Source organism: Gambusia affinis, linkage group LG03, assembly GCF_019740435.1.
Source record: "Gambusia affinis linkage group LG03, SWU_Gaff_1.0, whole genome shotgun sequence".
NCBI classification, from domain to species: domain Eukaryota; kingdom Metazoa; phylum Chordata; class Actinopteri; order Cyprinodontiformes; family Poeciliidae; genus Gambusia; species Gambusia affinis.
Window position 1 is genome coordinate 10,452,448 of NC_057870.1, and position 17,980 is coordinate 10,470,427.

Consider the following 17,980-nt stretch of genomic DNA (forward strand, 5'->3'; position numbering starts at 1 on the left):
GGGTGCAGGTCCGAGTTGATGTCCAGATGGATGGAGCTAAATACAGGGCAATCTTGGAAGAAAACTTGTTAGAAACCAGGGTAGAATATATTTTTCTGTGAGAGCAGTGATCTTAAACCTCCAGCCATATATACAATATGATAATATAATATGTGGATAGAATTTTAAACGTAGTTTGTGACATACACATTTCTTTCATTCCACAATGTGAATTTTATGCAGCAATGGGCTTAATAAAGCCAAGGTTTTCTACAAGCCAGAATATAAATGCAGACTACACTTTTCAGATGTAAAATTGGGGTGAAACTTTGTGGTACATTATTTTGGGGTATAACAAAAAATTACTAATGCACATTGAAGTTTATATTTGTAATTGACAATGACAATGCAAAATGTTGAAAGTGCGTTTTTGCTGCAATTCCAGATACTTTACAGAATAAAACCTAATTACTGTCTCTATTAATGTTGTGTGGACTAATATGATGATCCCACAAAAGTAGAGGTGCAGAGGGAGCTGAAAGAAAGCCTCAGGGTTAATAGGTAAACAGTGACCAATTTAGAGGTGATGAGGTTGTGAATGAGGTTGTATGAAGGGGTCTGGCAGGCGTGGACTTTTATGGTTCCTCTTTATCCTTTCTCCCTCCTGAGAGAACCCACCAAGCAGGCAGTCACATGGGGGAAGGGCCACCAAACAGACACACAGATGGACAGCACCTGTGCTCAAATTTAGGTTGAAAAAAAAAATTGTCTCGAAGCACCCCAAGGGCTTAGGTGGGTGGTCAGCTCAACTGAATCCAAATAAGTAGGATATTTTTAAACTTTGAATTCATACTTACTGGTGAAAAGAGCAAATCTGGTAGTGCTAAGAAAGAGAAGAGAAAAGATACTTGTTGAAATATCTTAGAATGCATGTTTAGATCCGGTTGGGGAGTTTGTTTGAATATTTCAATTGAGATGCAGACTTGTCAGGCAGTTGACGGGTCACCATTTGTTGGTCTGAGGTGAGCAGAGCAGGAAGTAAGAGTATGTTTGTTAACCATAATGACAGAGCACCAGAGCCTAGAGGGATGATGGCAAGAGATTGTGTGAAGGGTGGGGGGTCGTCACAGCTTTGAAGAAAGTGTTTGAACCTTGGACATGCTGAAAGACTACAGTTAGTATCAACTGCAGCCTGAATGGCCCTCAGCTTCACAGCTGTGTGTATACTGCATGGATACTCATATGCACATTTATTGCTTTTTGTCGGTAGGAGCACACTTTAAATGATAGGCATGCAAGCTGCTTGATGAAAAGTGTCCACAAAAACATGTATAGTGCAACAACATGGATGCAAAACATGCCATGGAGATAAAGTCACAATGTGGAGATTAAGTCACAATGTGATGATACGTGGTTGTAGATCCAACAGTTTTTTTGTACATTGTGCCAAATTTATAAAGCAAACTGGCTTTGCTGAGTCTAGGAGCCTCAGGTCAACACAGAGTTTACCCAGAGAGATCCAGCTTCCCCCTCTTGTGGACTTTGACCAAATTGCAGTGGCTACAAACTACTGCTTAGAAAGGACAGTTTTTATTGGTGAAAAGAGTGTGCATGCCTGTTTGTAATTGCGCATCTGCAATCTTGGTGGGTATCAAGCCATATTTTTTTACTAAACAAGCCTACTTCTTCTCATAAGTTTACATTAGGAACATAAAGACAGGATGATGTCTTTATTTTAGAGAGCACACTTCTTACATGACATTTGCAATTAAATGTGCCATCATGGAGCAAAAGTTTTAGCACAGACTTGTAGATCCTGAGAGGTTAAATATGAGATTCTTTGTTCAATTTTTAGCAATATGAAAACTGGAGACCCAACCAGCCTGACAGCTTCTTTTCATCTGGAGAAGACTGTGTGGTGATGATTTGGCATGAGGGTGGCCAGTGGAACGATGTCCCCTGCAACTATCACCTAACCTTCACATGCAAGAAAGGCACAGGTAATAAAAGAAAACTTTTTATATCACAACTTGATAAAAAACGAAAACAATCCTGTATCAAGTCATTCAGTTTGATTTCCTGAAAGCAAAAAAAAGGTAATACATAATCTTCTTGCTATCCATATAACAAAACATTAATTTTTCTCAGCTTTACAGGTGCATTTCTAAAACATTTTCTAGTTTATTGAGATGCACCAGTAGACATGTCATCTATAAAATGTAGTTATTATTTTAATACCTTACTCACAAAATATAAAATGAGCATTTACTAGATTGAGTGGGTTTTTTTAAAACAATTTCATAAGTTTGGGAGAAAGGTTTGGAGTAACACTGGGAGCCTGACAAGTTAATATTTGCCAGCTAACTGGTCAAATTAGTCACTGTGGTAACTACTGTACAGCCAGTTATTTAAGAGACATGTTACCTGTAACTTGCCTTTTGCAACTAATCTTACATTGTTATGGGTTATGGATTTTTTATTATCTGTTTTCTTTTGGAAAGGTGTTGGAACTTTCTCTACTCAGTTAACCAACAGTGTGTAGCAGCATAACCTATGTGCATTTATTTGCACAGACTACATCCTTACGCCGCAAGGATTTTTACAAATATGTTACATACACTTATTTCCTTGATTGTTTCCTTGTTAAAGTAATGTCACCCTTTGTTTTACCAGTGGCCTGCAGCCAGCCCCCTCTGGTTGAAAACGCACGTACATTTGGTAGAAAGCGTGAGAGGTATGAAATCAACACACTGGTGAGGTACCAGTGTCGAAATGGGTTCATTCAGAGACATGTTCCAACCATCCGCTGCCGTGGCGATGGACGGTGGGATACACCTAAAATCACCTGTATAAGCCGTACGTATAATTATTATTCCTGCAAATGAAACAATTTGCTCAAGATTTTTGAAATTGTCTTATTTTCAGCAAATAAAAACATTTTCTCTTTCAGCGTCAAGCTATCAGAGGTCCTTCATGAGAAGACATCAACCCCATGCTCTATACAGTATCAATAATTTCAAAAAATGGCAGGATGAGACCTTGCGCCATCAGCGGAACAGGGGAAGGAGAGACAGAACAGTACAAAAGAGGACAAAGCAATGATTTCCAAGCGAAATCAAGAACACTTGCTTGATGGTTGGAAGAAAAGAAGACCAGAGAAATCAAAGTGCATTAAAAAAAACCTCATTAACAGAAACCGAGGATAAACTGCAAGGTTCTTGTATTTACAATGACAATAATATCTTATAAAGTGCCTTTGAAATAATTTTAGCTCACGATTCATGTCAAGAGAGACTTCTGCATTCATAGTGAGGACAAACTCTTTCAGCTGGCTTCTGGAAGCACAATGAGTTGTCTAATTTGATATTCTTTTATGTTTTTTTTATTATTATTTCATGTTGACTAATTATATGAAACATTCATTGTTGCTGTTTGATGCATCAACTGTGCTATTTAAAGCCAATGCAAGTGACCAACATATATAGAAAGAACATAATACGGCTTATGTCACATAAAAAGAATTTATTTTGTCGTCGTCCTGTTTAATGCTGGAATGCATGAATGCATACGCATAAATATGTTTTCTCAATTTAATCAAAGAGACTACATGTCATGAGTTGTGGTTTTTTCTCGGATTGCAAATAGGGCTAATAATTAATATAGTGCACAAGATTTTTGTTGTTTTAATATAAAAAAAACTTTTTTCTCTATGAACATAGACTAAAAAGGCTTGAAAAACATTGCTTGAAAGTATTTTCACAGGCAATAACAACAAATAGCCTTTTTCTCACCAGGGAAAATCTATTTGGTGGCAGCTTTCAAAGGTTCGAATTACCAGCTTTCCCCGTTTTCTTCCTTTTAGCAACATTTATGTACATGTCTATATCGACAAAATCTTTCAAATATTACCGGCCTGACTTTTGTATGATACAGTTTTGAAAGGTTCCTCTCTGAGTACCTATTGACAAAACACAGACAGAAACTGATGTTTTTCTATTTCAAAATGAGTGAAAAACCACCAAGTGTAGCTCAAGCAGCCTGTATTTCTATTCAGCTCACAATCCTTTGGTACAGCATGTTTACATTACTGTTCTGCTGTTAATTATAACACATCAAAAATAATCTTTTGTCATGTGTTTTGGTTGTGTTTTACCATAAAAAACATTTTCTTTTAAAGTTTTCTTTTGCTTTTTTTTTTACTGTGCTTCACTGCTTTTGATGCACATCAAATCAGCCATTGAGAGAATGTATTTTTGTGAAACACTCAGAGACTTGAACACTAAAGCTGTTGGGGTGAAAGAGATACAAATAATTTATTTTCAAGCTGCTTTTTATCTCCTCGTGTGTATTATACTGACAAGTAAAATGTGTTGATGTCACTGGTCCCAGCAGTGCTCTTTTTATGTGTATGTTCAATAGAAGACAAGACATGCTCAGAATGTCTAAACCTGATGCAATAAAGACAGAAATTTACTCATTTTATGCAGTTTAATCAGTTTATATGCCCTTTAGCATCTCTTAATACCACAGTGAACCAAGAGACATGGAGGGCACGATAAGCAATAATTTTGTTCTGAAATAGTGACAAAATCTATTTGTACATGTGAATGGCTGTGTCTCTGCAACAGTTCTATTGGAGCAATGTTGCTTTATTTGGTCTGCCTGTGAATGTTTAAGTGCGTTTTTGCCCTATTGTGCACATAATATCATTTTATATTTATATAACAATTTTTTTTTCTACTTTACAATGTGAATGTATGAGAAGTTTGTGAATTGTTTTATTTTTTAAAAGATAAACTTTTTTTTCTTCTTTAACTCACCAAAGAACCAAATAAATATATGGATGTGTGATATTTAGTTTGGTCCTTTACAATGTGTTTTAAAATTGATGGTATTTACTTCTTACTGCCTTCTTGAAATATGAATTAGATATATGCTGACCCTGCAGAGGTTTCACCACCAGGTAGTGCTGTTTGTCTGAAATTCTTGGGCTTCTTCTCTGTGTAGGGAGAAGAAGCACAAGCCTTCTAGGGATTTAAACGTAGGGATTTAAATTTTATTTGAATCAAAAACAATAACATCAATGGTAGTTTTTACAGCAATTCAAAACTAATTTGTCATTCAAATCAAGGTGTATTTTAGAAGAAGGTTCAAATCCATTATCCTTTCTGTTATGCAGAGAGGAATTAGAATGACCTTAGTGGGACAGAAAAGCATTATCTTCAATAAAGAGTTCCTGCTCTCTCATAAACAAAGCAACGTTTTGGTGTTCAGTTTCTTTTCTGGCACAGCACACTGTTAAATTAACATTTAACCGGTTGGTGCAAGCTGTCCATAAGTTAACAGATGTTTATCACTTTAAAAGCTCAATTTGCTACCAAACAAGCCTTGACTCGTGATCAAAGAGTTCTCCATGGTTCCCGAGAGAGTATTAGACTGGTAATTGTGTCATAAAATGCTGACGTCACAGTGGAAAATCTTACACCCCTTAGCCTGTGCAAGACTCTTTGGGGTTTATCAAGATTTCCAATTTTCTTTTAGAAAGGAAATGCACTCAGACCATGTTGGTGTAGACATGCAACACAGATGTAAGCCTCATCTAACATGTCAATACTGTGTCATTCATGATTACATTTTGGGAAGTGTTGCTTCAACAAGCTAGCTGAAAAGCTTGCAACACATTTTATTGATTAATACCAAGGAACCCAACTAAAAAAAAAGGTTGTTTTACTCTCTTACAGTTCATCATTATTCACTCGTCTGCTCAAACCAGATGACAATAATCTCACATGAATACAAAAAGCTGTAAGTATTTTCTAAATCATTTCAAAATACTTTTTAAAAACATTTTTTAAAGTGTGTTGTATTTGGCGTGTCAGTGCACTAAAACATATTCAGATTTTGTGACTTTACCAAAGGAATCCATAATGTATCTTAGTGTATGAGTGTTAGTTGTTAAACTGAGCTGCAGCCTCTCCAGAATGACCATACACCTTTAGGCTACTTCTCTCATTACAACTCACTACTAACTGCTAATTAACTTTGGAAAGCAATTGGTAGTACTAGATTTTCAAATAAAACTATCAAACTTAAAGGCGAGAAATACAAATATTATCCACTTTTTGGGGTTTTATTGGTGACGTTCGAACAATTTTTTTCCATTCACAGTTTAGCACCAGTTTTGTTGCTATTTCTCATATTGGACTTTGTGTTTGCAATGTGACAATATTTAAAGTGTGAATCCTTTTGCAAAAAAAATGCACATCATATATATAACCGTCTGATTTGTTTCTTTTAATTTCTGCATTCCAACATAAGACATGTTAGTATATTTTTCAGTCAAGGAAACCCTGGAACAAGCATTTTTAAAAGTTGTATTTTTATTTTTAATTGTAACATTGTGGAATGGTACATGATGTCATACAAAAATACCTTCATATTTTGTATGTCAAATTGTCAGCAAATAAATGATTTCTCAGTTATAAATCAGTTATAAAAAAGGTAAAAAGAAAAAAAAGATAAACAAAACTTCCACTTGTCATAATGACAACTACACATTTTAATACCTACTGTTTGCTATCTTTTTCACACAGTTAGGTGTTTTAAGTTTAGTTCTATATCAGATCAAAGGAGGGTTATATGCACTTTTTTTGCGCAATGAGTTGGAAAAAGTTAAATCTTTATATAATAAAAGATAAAAATCTGCAAGTAAGTCTAGAATTTGTACTATTTCTTTTCAAGAAACAGTGTAAAGTTATCAAAAAAGAACAAATGTAAAAAAACAAGTAAAATTCTCATGTTAGATAAAGGAAACAATGCATTGGGGTTAAACATTATAACATCTGGACATTTGTAATTTCTTCCTAATCAAACTGAAATGCAGAACATGTAAAAAAAGAAGGAACATCCATCGAATCTCTTTGCAGTTGACTTGCTCACAGCTTTTCTGGTCAAAGATACATTTTTGAGGTTTTGTAAATACATGTATGTTAATATATATTAGAAAACAGCTTCAAACCTGACAGTGAATCTAACTGGTTCCTTCTTGCAGTAACCTGTGAACCAATAGCTCAATGGCTGTAGTCTTGTTATGTTTATCACATTGAAATCAATCTATTTTGTTGATATGTATGTTTCTGCAAAATTAAAAATAGCATTGCTCAGGACACATTTGAAAGCAGCACACATTCTTTGAGCATAATTCCAGCCAAACCTTGAACATTACACATTTTGTGAAGGACTTACATTTTCAATTTTTCCCTTTACTAAACAGTCATAACCAAGAGTGAACAGATAGAAATAAACAGAAAATATACCCTAATTGCTTGTTGCATTCTATTGTTTATTCCATAATGATTTAAATTGCATGACATTAACATAACAACTGTTATGGCATCAGAAAGGTAAGAAATTTGGACTAGTTAAAATCCAATTGAATCTGCTTTAAATATATATTTTTTTAATGTCTGTTGTTGCTGCTCTTTGGTGTCTGTGGTTCACCTGCATGTTTTTCATTCTCTCACTTATCAGCCTTGAAGCAGTAAACACCATAAGACTTAACCTTTTTGTCTGGGAATCTAACAAAGCGCACTGCAGCCTCTGTGGGACTGCAGTTCTTGCGGGGCCTGGAAATAGGGTAGCGCACACTTCCATCAGCCAACCAGCCAGCATCACAGCGGTCGTAGCCCTCAAGCTTCCAGGCAGCATACATCTGGCCGACCTTCGCAATCTCTGCATCGTCGTCTCGGCACGCCTGCACAGCCTCGTCAAAGCTCAGCCTTTCTGGCTGGACCAACCAATAGAAACGACCTGGTAGCAGAGACAGCAAAAAACAAAACAAAAAAAATCTGCTGCTCAGAAGAACTTTTTAAGAGGAAAGATGTTTTTCTGTATGAGAACTGAAATTCGATATATATAGCTTATACTGTAACTTGAAAATAAAATGGAGGAAAAAAAAGCCTACCTTGGAGTTTGGAAGCAAAACAGAACACATCAAAGCGGCTCATCTGCTTGTTTCTGAAGCCATAGTTTCTGAGACCAGGTCTGCTGTTGACGCCGCCGCAGGGTTGTCTGGGTTTGGTGATTGGATACTGTACCGTACCGTCATTGAGCCAACCAGCATTACACCAGTCCAGACCGCCTTTCCAGGCCTCCAGCAGCTGATCAAAGGAGGCAATTGTAGCATCCTGACTTTCACAGGACTTCACAGCCTCATCAAAATTTAGGTTGTAGCGCCCATGATGGGGAGAGTATGGGAACACAACACCTAAAAGACATAGAAAATGCTGTAGCAGAATATCCAAACCCTAGACTATTATGTATTTGGAACAACAGAACACATATTGTTTGGTAGGAGTTAAATGTTTATGATTATTTCTAATTTATTTGCAGACTCAGTCAAGTCTGCACAAATCTTTTCACTTTAGGACTGATTTCTTTCAAACATTCATGCTTTAAAGCTTATTAAGTAGCAATTAGCAATACATTGGGACACTCGAGATTGGTGTCCAGCAGTTGATCAATCTAGTAAAAACCTCAAAATATAATTTATTTGCATGAAGTTAAAAAAGAATTTGTGTGTGACCAGTCACAAGTAACAAGTAGAAAAGATTTAAATGTATTTCTTTCAAAAAGTTCAAAATGGGTTTCAACACAGTTCCTCCAATACTATGAAACCCTACCATTCTCAAATATATAATGCTGATTTGCTGGCTTTCTTTGGAGTGGATTTGTCCAACCCTCAACTATATTGTTGGAGGTAATTGTACCTCCAACACAGTGACAATACTACTGAGGGAAATATGAGATTTGCTATTTGGACTAAGTCTGCTTGAAGATATTAACATTGAGCTGCATGCTTCATTGCACATTGGACATATACTTATTAAATTATTTTTGTCACCTCAGTCAAAGTACAAGAATAGTAAGTTGATTTAAAATGGGTTTTGCTTCGATATCATTTTGGTCTCAAAGTCTGTTCTTTATTGTCCAAAACAATCGACGAAAGACAAAGACATCAGTTCCTCTGTGTTAACAGTCCTATGTTTCAATTGGCTTGGGAATCTTCATTCAAATCTGGGAATAACTTCAAACCCCATTTAGCTGTTGCTTTGTTCCAATGTCCTTGTGAGGTTGGAGAATAATGAGAATAATGTTACGTTGCACAAAACCATGTTCCAGTTGGAAGCTAGTTAGCCAGTGGGATTTGGTTAGAATGTGGTGGCCACTTACCAGACTTACTATCACAGATAACATAAACCAGTTTTATATTAAATCCAAAACCCAGAAGAAATGTAAGGTGTAGAAAAGAGACATAACTCTACAGTCAGATTCTAGACATGCATTATAAATTATAAGCAGAACAGCCGTTATTTTATTGTTGTTTAAATGAATCAGTGTGTTTTTCAGTATTTACCGTCAGTGAGACCATTTTCAACCTCTAAGATTACATCTTGTATAATGTCTTCCATCCCATTTATGATCTCACAGCGGTACCTTCCCATGTCCTCCATTGAGACGTCAATTAACACCAAGGAGCCATCGCCACTTTCTAGGTCTAACAAAGAGGCGCGGTTTTCGAAGTTTCCATAAGTCCTCTTGTGTAAACCCATGGATACAAGCACATCCTCATTTTGGGATTGATCTTCTCCCACTTTGATCCACGTGACTTTCAGACTTCCAAAGAAAAAGGTTTCATCTTCATGAACTTTGCAGGGCAGGGTGACGTTTCCACCCAGATCAGTCTTGACTAAAAAAGAGGAAAACATACAAAATAAACCAATATGTTCATGATACTTTGACTTTTAAAGTGTAAATGCAACTGCACTGTGAACATTGTTAAATCAAGAACCATGACAGCCTGTGGAGGAGTTTAAAGCATCTCACAAAGAAACATTAAACATTATTCCTTAACTGAAATATGGTCAATTCATGTAAGACCTATTCTGTGGGCCTGAACTATTGGAATCCCAAACATATATCTACTACCTAAATAATGTTTGCAGTGCCTATGTGAATTTTTGATGCTTCATCCAATCAGATTTCCTTCATTGAAGAAGGAAAGCAACACTCTAGGTATGTTTTTGATGAGAGAATAACATCATATCATGATATAAAGCTAAATAAAAATTTATTTTACATAATATGGGCCTTTTAAAGTTGATAGAGAAGACTTAAGACTTGCAAGGGTTATACGAAATTTTAATTAAATACAGGCCTAACTATGAATACATATATTTAATATATAACATTGAATTTCCTTGTGTCATTCTGCTTTCATTTTACAATCATGCACTTTGTTTTCATCTGTCATGTAAAAATCTCAATAAAATAGATTGAAGTTTGTGATTGTAATGTGACAAAAAGGGAAAAGGTTTGAGAGAAAAACTTTTGCCTGGTGCTTCACAAACACACTTTCAATTGTTGAAAGATAAAAATGTAGAGCCACACAGTGCACATGTTTGAAGACTTCTCTTGCCCATAATTTTTAAATTCAGGAGTGTAAGATTCACGAGTTTCAGGCAGTCTGCAGTCCCTGGAATCAATCCTCTTCTTCATTCTCCTTCCTGAGGCTGTCAGCTTTGGCAAGTACAAGCTTTTGTTTCCTCAGTATTAGCTTTCAAAATGAAAACCTTTCCTTTCATGCACTCCATCTGACTTTTGTTAAGTGTATTAAACATCTAATGAAGAACAGAAATATTTTCCTTGGGGCACTGCTTCCAAATCCTCATTGTCCAACCAACAGCACTACTTAAGCTCCAAATCATATGTCATCTTTGTTTCACCGTTTGTTCCCATCATCTCCTTGGCCTTGCTGTTTAGACCTCACAGGGCTTGCTTACTTAAGAAGACCCCAGCCAGCAAGTGTTGTCCGAACCCAACATATTACAAACAACAGATGAACAGATGTCATGGACCTCTGACTTCACTCCACCTCAAACAATTTTATGCACATAAGGCTGTATTATTCAGTCTTGCAAATTCAAGACAGATGATAGATCTGTGCAAGCTGTATTTACTGTAATAATTGTGTTTGTCTAGTTTTCTGATCTTTGGAATAAACAATACCTATCTGTAAAATCTGTGAACCTATCTGCAGGTTTTATTTTTTCTGGGAAAAGGATTCATTGCATCAATGCATTCACAAAATGATTTAACATCCCTCTCCTTACCAGAACTGATCCCCCTGCCAACCCAACCCAACCTACACCCCTAAAGTCCCACTTCACATATACAGCCACACACAAATAGTGTCTGTGTCGGATTAGTTTTGTTCTCTGTTTCTGCTTGAAGATGCCAGAATCTGTCTTGATGTTTCGTACCAAAATCATGTCTAGAATACTGGCTCTTCACAGTGAAAGGAACCTTGTCCCCCTGGATATCACAGGAAAGAAAATAAGTTATTGGCCGTCTGCCTTAAGCTCTGCTCAATTCAAAACCTTTTCTCAGCATACACACATATGCAGCCCAAGTAGTAAGAATAAACTTCCAAAATACCCCACATCCAAACTTTGCTAGCTTCTAATGTTTTGTGTTACTGTTTGTTATTATTTCTCAGCTCTCTGACTGTGTGGCAGCCATGATGTGTTTCACATGGGTCTCATTAACCTTGCTTTCCTTCATATTATCCGTCTCTCTTAGGCAGAAAAGGTACACCAGTTAGTCCAATTATTGCCTTATCAAGGTATGTTGGAATCAATGTAAATTGTCTTCAAACACAACTAAGCCGCCAAAGTTGCTGGTGCCCTGCTGCAGATGTTTAAAATTTGGGATTTAACCCAACATAAAACCAAACTGGATTTTTTTCATATTTTCATAACAACATATTCTTAAGTGTCTGCCCTAAGCATGTTTATCAACATTTTTTTCTTTGTGCTTGTTTTTATGTCTGTCCTGAATTTCAGTCTTATCTCTTGAATTGAAACTCACATATAAACTATCATAATACAATTATTCTATTCCAGTATAGTCATACAAAAGTGACAGCTGAGATCTTTGGTAATAAATGCAACTTTACAAGATTCAAGCAAAAGCACTGATGAAAAAAATAATATCTAGGACAATCTAACTTATCACATTGTAAAACTTTTTTTCATCCTGAGCTTGTGTTTATTAGTAACTGCATCTTTTACCAAACTGCAACACCTTCCAAGTAGTCAGCAAGATGCCAAGCAATTTATGAGATATAAAGAGCCTTGCAGCTGCTTATTACTGGTGTTTTTCAAAGAAGTTCAATATTTACAAGCTGAACGAAGGTCGCTTTTGGCCCTTTTGTAAGTTAGAAATGACTCAACTCCTCCTGCCTCCTAAATTCTCTGCATGGGTAACCGTGGCACGTGGAGTGACTGAAGACATGAGCAATCCAGAATAACTAACTGGCTCATCAAAGCTCTACAAAAAAACATTACGTTAGTTAGCACCACCTCACCTAATGTAATACCACCAACTTTCCTGCCAAGACAAAAACTTGAAGAAATTAGAGAAGACAAAGAGCTTCTTTGTACTGTTAATTGACACACTGTTCAGTCCAAATCAGAAAACCAGCTTCTACATCTGGTTTGTAAGTCTGAAACATGAGATGTAAGCAGCATTATAGAACCACTGATGTGAGTCTTAGACTGGGGAGAAAACATGCTGTACTGCAGTCATACAAATTTAAAAGTACTTTTAAGGCATAATACTGGAAAAAATATATTGACACCCTCATTAACTTATTAACTTAACTTAAATAGGTTTTTAATTAGCATGACATTTTCACACTAAGTAATCCACAAGATAATAAGAGATTATTCAATTAATTAGCTGTTGAAGCTGCTGAAGTTGGTTGTAGATATATTATTATATTTCTAAATGTTTAAGTAAGTCATATTGGGGAAATTGAAAATGTAAACATAATTTCACCACAAACCACCAAAAACTCAGTGCTCCTTGCCAGACCTCTGGCACAGGGATCAAAAGAAGAGTAAGAAGAGTTGTCTGAGGGCTGAAAACCTCTTGAAGAGAGTTTCAGAAAGGTCTCGCTTCTTTTTTTGTAAACAATAAGCAATGCACTCCAGCAGTCCTTCACATAAACACATTGCACAAAACTCCACAAGAAAGACCAAGATAAGATTTGCTTAAATGTTGCTGTGGTGGCGTAGGGGATAGCGCGACCCACATTTGGAGGCCTTCAGTCCTCAACGGACGCGGGCAAACGTTTGCCACACGTCTTTCCCCCTTTCCTGTCAGCCTACTTTCGAATAAGGGACACTAGAGCCCACAAAAAAAGACCCCCTGGCGGGGGTGGAAATGTTGCTGCACAAGAGTTGGACAGCCCAAAACCAAAACAGAATTTTTCACACAACATTTTTATAGAGCTAATGGCATTGCACATTATTCCCAAATGTGAATATAAATAGAAGTGGAAACATAATTGTATGCAAAGAAGAATAGGCAAAAAAAGGGCACTTAATATAACGGAAAGAAGGATGAATTGAGAAATATGCTACATTCTTTGTAAAAATCTGAAAATGAAACAAGGCAGAATAATAATTTCAAACAGGGCTTGCCAAAAGCCATATGGGGCTTTGATCACTTTCTCTGTAAAACTAGGAGAATAGAGCACCAGTTTTGAAGTCCTTACACTGGATCCCCATAGTTCAGAAAGGAGACATTAAAATACTTTTGTTAGTTTGTAAATCCCTGAATGGTTTAGCACGAAAATACATCGTTCTGATTATTAACCTTCCAGACAGGTCTTCTGATTCTCGCCTAATCTGCATCTTCACTACCAAACATGGAGAAGCAGCATTCAATGTTTATACTCCACTAATCTGGAACAAACTTCCAGAAAACTGCAAAACTGCTGAAACAGAGTTCCTTTAAATGGCGGCTAAAACCCCACCTGTTTAGAGTTGCCTTTAATTAATGTCAACTGGAATACTGATCAATATATTTGATATTTTTGTTGATGACATCTCACAAATATAATGTTTATTGCTTTTTTTTCCTTATTCTTTACTGTATTTGTAATACATAATACAGAAAATGTATTTGTAAGAATGGGTATAAATCTCATTTCGACAATCCATATGGCAGCTTTCTCAACATGTTATTTTCAAGACATTTTAAAGCTGTAGTATTTTAAAAATTTCATTAAGTGTTTTCAACAATTATTCCCTATGTTCTTTCACTTTCGTACATATAGAGTATTTTAATCTATAGACTGAATTTTGGTGGTTTCTTTATAAGTACGGTGGTTATGGTGGTTGATTCTGGCATCTGGTTTGAATTTTATGTCAGGAGTCCCTGTTAAAACTATATTTACAGAGAAAGCCTTGATGTGTTTTAGGACTTACTTTCCCCACCATTGAAACATGCTGAAGGTAGTTATGTTTGCTTTGGTACCAGACAGAGACGGGGACGTTAAAAGTAATTCCATGCTCTCTGCTGCTACCAAGATCACCCCTGCAGAGAATGCTACCCTTATCACGCCAGGCACATTTTGCTTGTAAAGCAATAGCCTGTAGGGTGTACCTTCATTCTTCTCACAGGAGAAGTGTAGCCATTCTTTCGCTGACGCACCTTAGACTTAGCCCTCTAAAGTCAAATGCAGTCCTAAATGGTTTTATTTCAGATAGAAATATGTGGTCAATAGAACAAACCACTTTTTAAGATGTAGATGCTAATGAAAACACAGCAAAGAACTAAGTGAACTAATGTGAGTAGGAATAAAGTAATCAAGACCTACTCGCATTTTATTACCAAGCACAATTCTCTTTCACTCTGTAAAAAGGTTGCATTAGCACATAATTGGAACCATCTGTTTCTTTGCAACGCTAAGCTCTATATTACCAACATTGCCAAGTTCCAAGTCAAACTCTTTTCCTGTATTCTAAAGCTGCAATATTTTCATTTTGGAGTAGAATGACCAAATCTGGCCCAAATTTCCCCTTTTAAAAAAGCATCCAAGTTTGTAGATCACACATCTTTATGTTTATATGAGAGTATGTGTGCAGTGTGCCACACCCTTTTGTCAGAGAAGTAACTCATGAGATGACTTACAACATCCCAGAGCTTTGCTGTCCTCTACTGCCAGCCAATTTGCGCAAGAGAGGAGAAAGGATTATTAACAAGCACAGCTGGGACAAACACAGCAGGCCAACTCCTCCCCACTAATTCCAACAGTGTTTCCAGTGTTCTGTCCTGCAGGGCAAGCACAAACACAGTGTCTCTATGTGCACAATATGTCTGATCATGAGCTCACATGTACAGTCAACATTTATTAGAGTTGGTTGTAGAATTTCACTGCAATCAAATGAATATAAATTCAGAACATTAAATGTGGTTCCATCATCTCATTTCTGAGCCTAAACACAAATTGATCCCACCCATAGCCCAGCTCCAGCCAAGCCCGTTTTTTCCCACCAAGACCTAGCAACTGGGCTGTGACTCGGTAACCAAAAGCTACAGTAAGCATTAGACTTAGCAGACTATTACCTCACAGGGAAAGATATAGTCATCTGGCTGGCATTCAGCGCGGGACTCTATACATTGGCTGTGGGTCGTTAATCTTCCCTCTACTCTTGTCAAGCTCCCTGTTGCCATGGCTCTTTTCCAAAAAATCCCAGTGCTGCAGTGAGTCAGTGAATGTGAGGAAGCAGACAACACCCCAATGAACAGACAGGGAGCTCTTACTACGAAAAATATGGCCCACAGATTACTTACTGAGCTGGCTTCAGAATAACGACTGCTATTGCACAATACAGCACTAGGAGTCATTTAATAATATTTAGGTACACGTAAGCACATGCACAAAATGCTATGACATCACAGGCCTGTGAGAGAAATTTAAAGTGGATCAAAAAAAGACCTAATCCCCTGATAGAGTGAAACGCTACTCTCGACAGGGTGGCCTTCTCCTTTGCTGCTTGGAAGACAGACAACTGAGAAATCCTTAGTTTCCCACTTACTGAGTCAGCTTGCTGGCTACTAAAGAAGCATTGAATATCACTCAACCTATACAGCAAAGGGGAGTTTCTGACTTCCCCTGTTTCTCTTTGCAGTACAAAAGTAGTTGCCCAGTTTTGTAGCTCAGAGTTTCATCCGTAAACTCAAGGTGTGAATTGCACATTTCTGCATCTTAGTTAGTTCAACCCCTGTCAATTTGTAACTCCACTACAAACAAACACCGCAAACAACTACTCTTACCTTTGTAATGAACCCTGGCATGCACTATGAGATGAAATAGGCAGACAGTGCTCCAGTCAAAATTTTAATTTAATTAAATACAATTTTCTTAAAATGAAAGCACAAAATTTCTGTTTTTGTGTTCCTGTCCTGAATAAATTTGCCATGTGGGCAAATTGACTCCCATGGAAAACAAAATAAAAGTGAGCTGTTATTTTCATTATACAAATATAGTTTTAGATTCTCAAAACTACTTATTCGTGCTGTAGACACTCAGCAGATTGTAGACTTTTTTAATTAAAATCAATTGTCAAAGACAATACAAGAAATCCCCTTATTAGGATGCTAGGTTCTAAATTTCTCTCACAAATTTTCTCCAAAATTACCATGGTACAAAGTGACAAAGAGGCAGAATGACCAGCCACCTTTTATCTATATCATTTGTCTCCAGCACATTATAAAATATGGTGAATATGGTGAAATAAAAAAGACACCATTATTATTTTACTGTTTAGCATTTCAATGACCAAAAATAACCTCCACTAGCTCGGTTTCAGAGATCTAGTTAAGGTTCAGTACCTGGTATTAGCAGAGAAATTCTCATTCAGCAGAATGACAATTGTTGCAGTGAATGACAGGATAATTTATTCACCAGCCACTGGGTAACGTGGTGGTCTGTATGCAAGTCTGTGAGTCAATGGTGAGTCACAGTATGTGTGGGTGTGTGGGTTACCCCAGAGACTAATCTGTTACACACTTCTACAATGGCCATGTTGTTACACAAGCTTATAGTCTGGTACCATTATATAGAGATTTCTCTTCTGCCTGTACTTCTATATATGCAGGTTTGTACAAAAATAAATACATGAAATATCTACAATTAAAACAAAGCCATTGCATTTGCAAAATATCTGTGTCATCTTAAACTCACCTGATATAAGGGAGGCAGGAGTTGCAGTTTGACAGTATGCACTGCCAGCCAGGGTCAGGGAAATCATTGTGATGCACAGGAGGCTTATCATTTTCTCTCTATTGTCCTCAGTTATCGCAAAGTAAAAGAGTTATTCAAAACAAATCTTACGATGTACTTTCAAAAATCTTTTTTTCTGAAAATTATTTTTCTATTTTATCTACCTGTTTCTTTTTCTGCAGCAGCTGTCTGCAGTCCTACTGGAAATTTTGGGCTCCTCGGAGGTCCAGACAAATGCCTTTTATTGTAGCCTAGCATGGTAGAGAGACCACTCCTCCTCCCCTCAGCCCATTACCCTGCATAGCTCTTTACCGGCTCCCTTTTGGCACATCTTGTATTAAAAGAATCCCCTCCTTTCCCCCCTGGAGAAACAGAGAAACAGCTACACATTGTGAACCAGTTGAAAATGGTCCAAAGTAATAGGCATGCAAAATAATAAACCTTGAAAAGTTCTTGTGTAAATGTAAATATAGTTAGGTAATAAAAGCAATCTGTTATTCCCACCAAATCTTGCTCTCTGGTCTGAATTAGTTTGCATGAAATACTTTTGCAACCTCCAGATCAGCATTTTTATTATTAAACCAAAAGCCTCTCACAAAAGTTATTGATATCAAAATATGGAAATTTAAACTTTTGCACGTTTACTGCAACAATATCAGTTACTTCATTTCTCAAAGACTAAAAGAAAGACCTGAAGCAATTGAGAGATTAAATGTAGGAGCCTATTATACTCTTTTGTCTATGCCACTTATATGGAAAGAGAACAGAGGTAAAAGTATCATATAATGCAATATTGGTTTTAAATTACTAATAGCACATTAATTGTGTTTTTAATTATCTTTATAGCTGCAGTTAGTAACTTTT

General features: G+C 36.7%; 2 protein-coding genes across 2 annotated transcripts in view; one reads left to right on the forward strand and one right to left on the reverse strand.

The window, feature by feature from the left end:
* LOC122827891 (versican core protein-like) overlaps nt 1–4,798 on the forward strand; it is a 60,447-nt gene extending 55,649 nt beyond the window's left edge. The window contains exons 10-12 of the mRNA XM_044110985.1: nt 1,835–1,979; nt 2,653–2,835; nt 2,930–4,798. Coding sequence (XP_043966920.1) covers nt 1,835–1,979; nt 2,653–2,835; nt 2,930–3,081 — 480 coding nt within the window. The 3' untranslated portion in view covers nt 3,082–4,798. The remainder of the gene's footprint in view (nt 1–1,834; nt 1,980–2,652; nt 2,836–2,929) is intronic.
* Nucleotides 4,799–6,339: 1,541 nt separating this feature from the next.
* LOC122827789 (hyaluronan and proteoglycan link protein 1-like) lies at nt 6,340–17,413 on the reverse strand. Its single transcript, XM_044110784.1, has 4 exons — nt 17,078–17,413; nt 9,395–9,727; nt 7,943–8,245; nt 6,340–7,788 (listed from the first exon to the last, which is right to left on the reverse strand). The coding sequence occupies exons 1-4, from the start codon at nt 17,166–17,168 to the stop codon at nt 7,499–7,501; spliced, it is 1,017 nt and encodes a 338-aa protein (XP_043966719.1). The 5' UTR covers nt 17,169–17,413; the 3' UTR covers nt 6,340–7,498.
* Nucleotides 17,414–17,980: the final 567 nt, after the last annotated feature.

Bases quoted from the DNA above. Each gene is read 5' to 3' on its own strand.
- LOC122827789 (XM_044110784.1), bottom strand. From the start codon at position 17,168: ATGATAAGCCTCCTGTGCATCACAATGATTTCCCTGACCCTGGCTGGC. The intron at 8,246-9,394 runs GTAAATACTGAA...TATGTCTTTTAG, and splicing joins TGAAAATGGTCTCACTGACG to GTGTTGTGTTCCCATACTCT. The intron at 7,789-7,942 runs GTAGGCTTTTTT...CTCTGCTACCAG, and splicing joins TTTTGCTTCCAAACTCCAAG to GTCGTTTCTATTGGTTGGTC.